At 40.5% G+C, this 11,725-nt stretch overlaps 1 protein-coding gene across 7 annotated transcripts in view; it reads left to right on the forward strand.

Moving 5' to 3' along the window:
- The first annotated feature begins 5,000 nt into the window (after positions 1-5,000).
- xpnpep2 (X-prolyl aminopeptidase (aminopeptidase P) 2, membrane-bound) overlaps positions 5,001-11,725 on the forward strand; it is a 59,955-nt gene continuing 53,230 nt past the window's right edge. The window contains exons 1-7 of one of the 7 annotated variants that reach the window (XM_022214584.2): positions 5,001-5,349; positions 6,050-6,111; positions 6,362-6,472; positions 6,561-6,624; positions 7,332-7,436; positions 10,080-10,166; positions 10,333-10,476. In XM_022214584.2, the coding sequence (XP_022070276.2) occupies positions 5,301-5,349; positions 6,050-6,111; positions 6,362-6,472; positions 6,561-6,624; positions 7,332-7,436; positions 10,080-10,166; positions 10,333-10,476 (622 nt within the window). In that variant the 5' untranslated portion in view covers positions 5,001-5,300. The remainder of the gene's footprint in view (positions 5,350-6,049; positions 6,112-6,361; positions 6,473-6,560; positions 6,625-7,331; positions 7,437-10,079; positions 10,167-10,332; positions 10,477-11,725) is intronic. The other 6 variants (XM_051954860.1, XM_051954857.1, XM_051954861.1 and 3 more) reach the window with 6 other exon arrangements.

Below are 11,725 nucleotides of genomic sequence, written 5' to 3' on the forward strand. Positions count from 1 at the left end.
CTGTGTAAGCTTTAGTGTTGTTATGAGGATGGGAACGAGCCAAATTGAAGTGACAGTGAAGACCAAGAATTCTTAAATACTGGTCGAGATGTTACGTAATGAAAGCACCCTGGCTTTTATTTGTAGCTACCATGTTCTAAAAATACAGTTTGATAAAACTTAGCTTTTTAAAATCTGCTTCTATTGATGCAGACTCACAATTTCCATCATGTTTACCTGTTCATAATTTCACTAATCTACACTTCGACAGCAGTAATTTCAGCTGCTCTGCTGTTCGCATGTTTTTCTTCCAATGCCATTCTTTTTATCCAGTTGCTTCTGATTTGTTATGTTTTGATACAAGTCCAAGGGGTCTCAGCATCACCTTGCACATTTCTGAAGGTCTTTCCAGCAAACAAACAGAGCACGTGTCCTTATGAAAGCTGCGGATGCTGCAGTTCATCCTGTGGGGATGATGGATGTCTGTACATGTGTCTGCGCTGCCTTAAAATCACGGTCAGGCTGCTGTCAGTTAAGAATGCTTGCTGCGTGTCTTCATTTTAGCTAATTAAATGATCATTTAAGCTTAATTTACTGTCAAGATTACGTCTTTTTTAAAAGTGATACCTGAGAACGAGATTGCCTATAAACAGAATCAGTCAGTGGTGGCAGTCCCTAGTCTCCACCCTCAGGCCTAAACACTAAACCCTCACAGACTTTAATGAATCTCAGGTGCAGTGACTGAGTGTGTGAGTTTCATGAGGTGGTAAAAAAAAAGGAAGAAATAGGGCACACTAACATGACAGTAAATATTGGTTGGAAAACATCACAACACCACTCAACAAAAGTGAATTGGACTTGTGTCATCACAGTTTGATCAGCCTGCTCAGTAGCTCACTCCCTGTTTGTGATATACAGCGTTTATGCATTTTAGCAAACTTCCCAAAAGTCAGGAAAATCTGTACAGACATCTGTGGACGTTTCACTGAAAATACAGAAAACTCTACAAATGTTCAGTAAATAGTTACAACAGTGAGCAGCCACATGCTGTAAATTTCCTCACAATTTCTCCCCTATATCACCCATGCTTGATTGTGTACATCCTTAGTGCATAAGTACTACGGGCAAGGCCTGAAGAAAAGGCCCATAACCGCATTGAAAAGTCCATATCAGAGTCCTCACGCACTTTTCGATTTGACTTTGTGACAAACACTCTCACACCTCGAAGTCTGTGTGTGTGAAATGACACTGCTGTAAAGATTATTTCCAAAGCCTTTACCATGACTCTTTGATCCCTTCATGTTTCAAACATAGTTCATGTTGCCCCAGGGTGATTTTAGATTATTTTATAAATCCCTGTCTGAGTAAAAAGCCTTTCATATCACATTCTGTTCATATGCACCTGGCCTAAAATAGATTTGCACTGTGTTCAGTTGACCTGCTGTAATCAAACACAAGCCTGCCTGGCACTGAGATCAGACCTACTTTTAACCATCCACTCACAATTTACACAGCAGATAATAGCAGAAAAACTTTGTAGTTGAAGTCTAATCTATACTGAGTAAAGTCTATAGGCTTGAGTCAAGTAGAAAGTGTAACAGTGCACCCAATGCAACCAATCTGCCATCTTGTCTTTTTATAAAATCATCTTAGATTGATGTTAACTTGATTAAGATGCTAGTTTTTCTTGTCAACACTGAAACATCCTCAGCTCTGACTTCTTTCTGTACTCACTCAGTTTTACATGTCTGTGTAGCCAATCATTCATATAACCTACATTTCTGTTATTGTAGTCCAGACAGCGCTGCAACCATGAAATAATGATTTTTGCCTAAAGGAATGTCTGTTTCACTCCTTAAATTACAAATGTTGAATATGACGGCAGTCTTCTTGTTTGCCAGCTGAAAAGAGGACAAAGATGAAGGGATTCATTATACCACTGTTTTAGCTGAGATCTCTACAAAAACTTTAAGAAATGTGGACGCAAATCACTTCCACACAACTTTGCATGTTAAAAAGTCTCTTAACACTGAAGTGCATCAAAGCTTGTAAGAATTATTGGCAATGCTACGACTGGACTGTGATTCTTTCTTTTCAAAGGAGCTGCTGAAGCCCTTTGGTCAAGTCTCTCTCAAGTCACCGTCAAAGTCAGTCAGGCTTATGTGAAAATTTAAAATGTGAGAACAGCAGGCCACAATGCACCTGCAGCGGTGATTCTTTCTATCTTGTCTACCTTCTTAGAATGAAAGTCAATCCTTTGTATTTTTATTACAGGCCTGTGATTCTTAAAAAAGAGCAACACTGAGTCATGTATAATTTGATTTAAAGGCTTTTCAAATTTTCCTGTGTGACTCGCACACTGATTAAAATTCATCAGATGGTTTGCAGATAATAAAATGTCTAACTTAATACTGGGGTCACAATGATATCTAAAAATACTGTTTGATCTGCTTTGAGGGTGACACTGTAGAACTACACTGATTTATGCCTTTGTGCTGTTGTACCATAGAAGTTTTTCAGACAGTCTTATTCTGCAGGACTATTTTCATATAAGTCCTGTGGTATGCTGATTTTATGGTACTATACAGACTTTGTCAGACTGTCAGTCCATCACACTTCTGTGACTGAAATATTTCAACAACTTTTGGGTGTGGGTATCTATGCAGTTTTGTCCCAATATTTATGACTCTCACAGGATAGAAGTTACTGACTTTTTCTCTTTCACCACCAACAGGTTCACATTTGTGGCTTTGGACTGAAATATCTCAAAAACAACTAAATGGATTCATTTGTATTCAGGATGGAGTTGTAATCATTGCACCTTTACTTTTTCTGCAATAGTGAAAAGAGAAAAATTATGACTCTACTAATTAGCAAACGTGATAGTTCAGTGCTATTATCTTATATTTATACAGCGCCTATATAAAGTATTCATCTCCCCTTGCAAGTTTTTCCCATTATTGCTTTTGAACACTGAATCATGTTTCAATTTAATTCGACTTTTTGGGGGGGGAAAATTGCAAAAAAAAAAAAAAAAAAAAGACTTTTTAATGCCAATGTGAGGATCGATTTCTTCTAAGTAATGTCAATAATTTAAAAAATAATAAATGTAAAATAAGTGATTTCATGATATTCATTCGATGCACAATTGCAGCATTCAGGATGTGTGGATGGATCTCAATCAGCTGCACACATCTATATTCTGCAATTTTACCCCATTCGTCGTTGTAAAACTTCCCAAGCTCTGTAAGGTTGCATGGGGATTATGAATAAACAGTCGATTCTTTATTTTATTGAGGTCTGGCTCTGACTCAGCACTCCAGAACAATCACCTGCTGTCCTTTCTGAGTAGTAGGTGTTGTATCTGCTGATTGTTGCGCACAAAACACTGCTGTATGGCTGTAAACTGTGACTATAGTTGTGTTTAATATATGCGACATTAGAGCCTCTAATTGCTCATTCAGAACACGAGGACCTTGCTCTTGTTTTAAATTAAAGGGTTTATCCGATCTTGTCCCAGAGGCTGAGGACAGGGGCGATTTTAAATTAAAGGGGAATTTGATACCTAATCAGCTTTACAATTTCCTATCATAATTCTCGGGTTTTGAGACCCACAGACGCCTTCGTAACTTCCTGAGAAGAGACACTCATCTTTGATCACTATATATTATCCACGTTATATCACAGCCCATGTCTTATTCCATCTCGCTGTGGTCTGAAGGTCTGTCAGGTTTTGAAGTCATGTTCAAAGCCAGCAGATCCCAGTGCACCGTGAGGTGCTGCCCTAATGAAAATGTATTCACATTAGGCAGCTGCAATGTCTGTAAATCACAGGAGTATGGTGCATAAAATCAGACATACCAGATTACAGTAATAAGCAGCCATTACATACTGCTCTGAGGCGCTGTGGAGGTTTTGCAGCTGCTGAGCACTGACTAATTGGTCCTGTGATCTAATAAGTGTCCTGTCTGCTCTTGTAATAAGACGAATATTACACTTTATTGTAGCTCTTCACACAAGACAACAAATTTTACACTAATAGCAGTAAATTACATCAAGCTTAAGTTAGATGTTTTGCAAAATCTATGTTCTTCTGAGACTGACACTAACAACTACAGTACAGTACGATAGGTAGTGTTCTTAGCTTCAGAGCCGGGGCCAAACTGCTGGCCAGGGCTCCTCTCCAAAGGTACCATTATCTCTTTGGCGAGCACGTCGTCCAGCCTCTGCAACCTCACAGTGACAAATGATAATATGACGTGTTAAATGAGCTTTAAAGGCTGCTGGAAGGTGACTTCTGTTTCGCTTCATACAGAACCACACAGGCTGTTTCTCTGTTTTTCCCGTCTTCATGATAAGCCAAGTCAACCAGCTGCAGCCTGTAGCTCCATTTAAATTGACATGTTAGCGAGGGAGTCGATCTTCTTATCTCACTCTAGACAAGAAAGGCAATTACCGTATTTGCATAAAATGTCAAATTCGCCGTTTAAAGAGGCCTTGAATGAAATGAAGCTTAAAAAAATCAATCCAGCAAATAAGATGAAGATGTCTGAAGACAGAATATGTATTGCTGCTGTAATAAATCTCCTGGTCAGACTCTCCTCCTCCTCTTTCACCAGCTAAATAGCATTATGCATTTGGCGTGAATTCAAAGCATTTCTACGGGAATCCTTGCAGAATTACAAGAAGTTGATCTGCAGACACTCGTGCATGCCTTCATTATCTGTCCACCCATAAATACTCTCCTATCACACATACTCAGTCAGGCTCTCTGTATAATCAGCTTTATCCTTGTTGGACAGTGTGATGTTTCTTCTTTGACTGCAGAATGGGCATCTCTCCACTTATATATACAATTGCAATAAAAATATGTGAGATGACTATACATCTTAGTGTGAATTTCTACCATTTAGCCTTTCCATTACATTAATACAGCAAAATGCTGGTGAGTCAGATGGAGGAGAAAAACAGGTGGGTGGTTGTTGTGGATTGACACATATTTTAGGTCAGGAAGATCTCTGAGCACGAAGATCCGCTTCCAAAGCCAGTGCACATAATTCCTATCAGGAAAGGCCACAGGAGAGGAGATAGTGAGTGGTGGCAGAGGAGGAGGAGGAGAGAGAGAGGGGGAAGACAGACAGAGAGAGAGAGAGAGAGAGACAGAGAGAGAGAGAGAGAGGACAGTCGTACACTTACTCGCAGACACCCACGAAGACTTCCTCACAAGACACCCACACACACTTTTTCACATACGCTGCATGTACATCGACTCAGCGGCCACTCTGTGAGCGGATCTGCTCGTGACGGACTCGTAGTGCAAGATGCCTTCCTATGGCTGGCTGCTGGCTCTGACTCTGGCAGCACTGGCAGGTAAAAATGAAAAAAAAAAGTTTCTCTTTATCCTCACTGATCAGTCTCTGCTCTGTGTGAAGGCTTTTTTTGAGCCACTGTGACGATCAATATTTCTGCTCGTGTGTGATGATTACAGAAGCCGTGATAAATGTAAGAGCAGGTCACATGTAGGAGTTGAGATCATAGGACTGGTGTGCTTTGCAGTTTGACTGGGTGCATGCGTCTCATTTAAAACACAGAGAAAAGAGCAAAGCGGGCGTAAGAAATTGCCATCTGCTCTTTTCGAGTCTGCTGGTTTACTTATCAGGATTTCTTTGCATGAAATTTGTCTTGGAAGGCGATAACAGCTCAGTTTGTACTCTCCATTGCACTTTCTTCATGTTCAACAGATCAGCTGTGAGCATGGACATGAATGAATTCCTCTATCTTGACTGATTACTGTTGTTGGATGAGTGGTAGCTAATGCAGTTGATACAATCTCTGCTTGTCCAGTCTCCTTTACTTCCACTGTTGTCTTCTTAAATCTTGAGCTTTGAGTCACATTGATCACACAGATTAGTCTGACAGTCTCTCTGTCTTAAAAGAGTCAACAATATATGCTCACCTGCCCAAAAACAAGAGCATCGGCTTACACAGATCTGAAAATATGTAGCTCAGTTTGGTCATTACTTTGTGTCCTTTTGCAAGGTCTTTTACTTCTGTTTGCTTCTAATTTCAGGAAACACTGCCGCTGCTGTGACATATGAGGGAACTGAGAGGAACTGCTCTGTGATCCCACCGGTGAGATCCAGCTGTCAACTGAATTTTAAAACGACCAACAGGGTTACTTTTGTCATGAAATTCCAAACACAAGTCACAAATTTGACCTCTGTGAAGTCACAGAAGACATGAGTTTTATACAATTGCTGTTAATGATTACTGCACATGCTCTACAGTTAATGATTACAGAGGGAGATAATGGAAATGGACGTGTCAGCAGCTCCTTGGGTTTTTAATTAAATCTGAAGACTTTTCACTCTGTGTGTTGCAGTACCTGCCCAGCACAGCAGTAAATACAACTCTCCAGCTGCAGCAGCTTCGACAGCAAATGCATCTCATGAGCATCTCTGCCTACATTATCCCTGGCACCGATGCTCACCTGGTACATCTGACCGTCCGTCACAATTAATTCTCTCAGGTTTTAGGCTCATGTCCGTGTGTCTGAGTGTGCGTTTGTGTTTCCCTCTCAGAGTGAGTATATCGCATCACGTGACGCCAGGGTGGCCTTCATGACTGGTTTTACAGGCTCCGCAGGTAGTCTTCTCTTCCTCCTCCCTCCCCGTGACTCCACTCCCCGCATCAGAGTGCGGCGCTCACGCAGCTCCTCTGCTTTCATCCCACATCCTCACCATCCATACATGCTGCTCCTCGTTCATTTGTTTCCATCGCTCTCATTCCCCGCGTCATTGCGTCCTCTCATAGCATTTTGACCCCTTAAATCGTGAAATCTATTTTCACGCTGTAGCAGTGAACAGAATTAATGATCGCACATACTTCTGTGCTCAGCTGTTGCACGGATGAGAGAATAAAAAGACAGATGGCAGTTTGGTAAGGTGCTGTTAACATCAGGTCAAACCTATGAGAAGAAAAGTCACATTGTCTGGGCCTCCATTAGGAGCCAGAATTTAGATGCAGGGGTCTCCTCAGCTGTTGCTATTTAAGTATATCTATCTGATGCCAGGGTGCAACACTGGAATGATAATGTAAATCCTGATTATACATCCACCACACAGCACCAGGTCTCTATCTACTTTGTGTTGCTCCCCCACTTTTATGTTCACCCACCCACACACACACACACACACACACACACACACACACACACACACACACACAGATCGTTCAAGATTAGCTGGCTCATCACGTATTGTTCTAAGTCAACTCTGACATTTATAGTTGTTTGTAATTCACTGTCGCTGCTGCCCTCTCTGTAACACAGCTGTTGTCCTGCCTCTCCCCAGGCACTGCTGTGGTTACTCAGTCCAAAGCCGCTCTGTGGACAGACAGCCGCTACTGGGTTCAAGCTGAGAGACAGATGGACTGCAACTGGGAGCTGGAAAAAGATGGTAGGGGCGATCATATTGTGCTTACTGGCCTTGCTTGGATTCCGTTTTAATATCTATGTCTTGTCTTCCAAAAATAGCCCGTTGAGTGTTGCACATGTTACTGGAGGGTTTGCGTGATAAAAATAGCTCACAGACAAGCTGAAGTCACAGCTTGTTTTATTTTGCAAAAACACTTTTAACAGTGAACTTGCTGAGTTTCGCACGTCTGCAGAGCGCTGAATCAAAAACATAGCACACAATTAACACTTGTCCTGATGCCTATTGTCAGTCAAAGATTTCATCAAAAAGAGCTCGATGCACTGCGACTCAGTGACAACTTGACATCACATATACTATATACAGACACACTGAAAGTCACAGCACAACTGATATTTTTAAGGCATTTTCAAACCATGAACTGAGACATTTGGTTAAAAAAATGTATATTGTTCATAATTATCCTTATTTTTTTTGTCAGTCTTTTACCTTTAGAATACTCGGTTCACTAGTTTCAGAGGTTGAGCTTCTTATATGTTGTGATTTATTTCTGTCACTGCATACAAGTTGCCATGTTTATACATTTACCTCCACCAAGGCGGCAGAACCATTGGTTGGTATGTTTGTAAGATAAGATAATCCTTTACTGATCCCACAGCAGGGAAATTGACCTTGTTGCACTAGCAAAACAGATAACATAGATAACATTAGTAGAAAAAAAATACAAGTAAACTAGAAATATGCCTAAGCACTGATAGTATTATACACATTCTCCTACATGTCGGAACTCTAGGTATTTCATGGATTCCTGTGGATGTGGAAAAGAACAATATAGCACAGAGTTATTCTATAAATACAAAAGCATTGATATGAAACAGTTTCTTCCATGAGTGGAAAACAGTGGTATTACACAAATAGCAATAAAATAGAAAATCTATAGATAAGTCATAAATTTAAAAAGTAACATAAGTTATCTTAATAAAAGTTAGGCCATCAAGTGACATCAGTTTTAAAGGTCCTTGACAATAATCCTACAAGTCTTAAGGGTTAGGGTTAGTGCCATTAGGGTTAGAAGATATAAGATTCCCTGATTTGATGATGAAGTGCTTGTTAGTATTCCACCGAGTACAATCGTCCACTCTGATATGAGATGCAGTTTACAACCCAGACTAGATCCATATCCAAATTTTATTGGTTTCTTCCTTTGCCTATGCTTCACATCTCCACCGAGTTTCAGGAAATAAGGCTTGATAGTTTTTATGTAATTCTGCTGACAGTCAAACAGTGATAAAAACATAATGTTCTCATTAGGAGTAATAACTGATTCTTATCGTATGTATGGGCGAAGGCTGACGCAACTTATTCCTCTGTCCCAATATGCACCTTTGTTGTTGTTATAAACACACCATGATACTAGAAGAAATGTTTTTTATTACCTACGTGTCCTCTGAGCCCTAGAGAGGTGATCTGGTGGCTCTAATTATGCTTTGGGCAGCTTTTTGTTACCAAGGTTTGGGTTCAGGTGTCTGCTTAGAGGGAAGAGTCACTGCAAATCAATACAAAGTTGTTTTAAGTGATCATCTTTATCCTAAGATTAAATGTTTATGCTATCATCAAAGAGGTTTCTTCCAGGATGACAATGCCTCCATCCACAGGGCACGATGTGTCACTGAATGGTCTGATGAGTATGAAAATGATGTCATTGTAAGCTATGGCCTTCACAGTCACCACATCTCAACCCGGCTGAACACCTCTGAGTGATTTTGAACTGTTGTGACTCATACATCCTTTAGAAGAATGGTGTTTCATCCCTGCAGAAGAGACTCATAGAATCAATGCCAAGGTGCACTGCATCTGTTCTGATGACATGTGGTGGCCAAATACTTACTAAGAAAGCTTTTCCTTTAATTTATGATCCGTCTGTACATCATCCAGTTGCTGTAAATACTCACTAGAGAGCCAAATGTGAAATAACCTGCTGGGAAATGGTTTCCAACAAATGCACTGGTTCATCCTGTTTTAGGGACATTTGCTAAACACTACAGCAACAATTGATATTTATTGATGAAAAGAAATACAGAATAGTCCGTTTTTAGTTGCAATGCGTTGAGCTCTTATGGATATCGTAGATTCACAACTTTGACAGTGCAGACATAACTGTAGTTACCAAACCCAGACCATATCTCACACGGTATTTACACTACTACATATGGTGCACTATTAGACTGTAACAGTTACTCTGCTTTGTGTTTTTCTGAAAACAATCTCCAGCAAGAGAGAGTGAATAAAAGCCAGATAGTCATTTGCTATTTATGAAAGCAATAATGCATGTTTATAATCACTCTAACATGTTGCTTATTGAGCTTTTAAACCTTCAAGTGTTCAGTTTAGCTAACGCATACTAATGTTTTCTGCACTGTGATAATCATATTGATAGAACCCTTGATGTGCAATCAGTTTTTTACTGCAGTTTTGTAAAATGGATGTGCAGTCCAATCTTTCTGTCCAGACTTTGTTACCAAGAACTTTGTGCTTATTTAATTTAATATGCATCTTATTGGTTAAAAAACATCTAATATTTGCAGCATTGCTTCTCCAACTACTCTGTCACTTTCTCTCAAGTCAGTGATAACTTGACTACCGTCTGTCATGCGTGATGTTCTCCAGTGTCCGTCAGCAGCCTGGCCCAGTGGCTCATCTCCGAGGTTCCGTCGGGCGGCGAGATCGGCTTTGATCCCTTCCTCTTCTCGCTCAGTGAGTCTCAGTTCTCTGCCCCTCCTGTCAGTCTAGGTTAACATCAATAAAGTGCTCTCTCAAGTAGATGGAGAATTATTGATGGAGCCTCTAGACGCCACGCAGACTGTTTACTTGTGATTGATTCAGTTCAGTGCGTGTGATCATCTGCAATTTCCTCCATTAGAAACGCAGGAAGAGTACGCCATCAATCTGGAGTCGAGCAATCGCACCCTCAAGTCCATGCCTGATAACCTGGTCGACAAAGTGTGGAAGGACAGACCGCCCATCCCGCCTGACAGCCTCACACGCCTGCCGGACAGAGTCATACGTGGGTTTCCTTTCATGTGTGTATATGTTGTGTACACACACTGCAGTCTGCTGGTCTGTTTGTGTGGTGCCTTATATCAGTGTGCTGATAAGTACCTGCAAATTGGATGGACAGCAGTTCATATTTTTATGGCTGGCTGACAGATCAAACGCTAACTTAGACAGATTGGCGAAGCCTCCGGATGAGGAAGTCTTCTGGACACCCATGGGCCTTATTAGTCTTTACGGTCAGAGAATAGACAAATGGAACAAGTGGAGAGCATCATAAACCTAATGGTCTATCTGTGTGTGTATGTGTGTGTATTTGAACACAATCTGGAAAAGGCATTCTGTACAGATCTGAGTGTTTTATGAAAGCTGTCTAGTAGATTGGATATGAAAGCTTGTTTTTATACCAGGCTGAATGTCTGAGTGGAGCTCATAAAGTAATGAGAAATTTACAGATGACAAGCATGACAAAGAAAAGGGCTAAGTTACCGGAAAAGCACTGATGCGGGTCTGGAAGTATCACATTTACAAAGGGAGCTACTGCACTGATCAATATTTTTATATGAATAATCAAATAAAACAGAGTTGTTCTTAGTAAAATAAATTTACTTTATCGACTCTCACCTGTAAGGAGCAATTAAGTGTTGTTTTGCTCTGCACTCATCAGCATCGTTTGCAGTAAATATGTCTGATGAACCCACAAGATATTACTGGCTCCATACTGTAGAAAAAGTTAAGCAACTGTCTGGTTAACATAGCAGAGCAATTATTCAAAACTTTATTTGTCCCCAGGGGCAATTAAAAAGGCACATAGAGCAGTCAGTGCAACAATGACATTGTAAGAGATAGGGGATAAATATATGTACGTAGTAATAATAAGAATAAAAATTAAAAAGACAGAAATAAGAAAAACGCAGCTTAATAACATACTAGTGCAAATATGGCGTACATAGTGCAAATATGACTGAAAGTAGGTGCAATATGGCAATGAGGTAGATACAATAATATATCACAGTAGATATAAATTGAGGACTGCAAAATGGCAGAGTTCACAGAGGTCCATGTTGAAGTCTGTGAGTGGTGGTCGTGATGGAGGGGGTGGAGGGGGTGTTATGTTTCATGAGTTGAGGAGTTGGACCGCCCTGGACACAAAAAAGTTAAGCCAGCCAGGAGTCAAACCTACAATCTTCTGAGCCGTAGTCAGACACATTATCCATTGCACCACTGGCCCTTCAATTGGTGATACATTGTCCATTATAGAG

The sequence above is a fragment of the Acanthochromis polyacanthus genome, chromosome 10 (genome assembly GCF_021347895.1).
Source record: "Acanthochromis polyacanthus isolate Apoly-LR-REF ecotype Palm Island chromosome 10, KAUST_Apoly_ChrSc, whole genome shotgun sequence".
In the NCBI taxonomy this organism is placed as follows: Eukaryota; Metazoa; Chordata; class Actinopteri; family Pomacentridae; genus Acanthochromis; species Acanthochromis polyacanthus.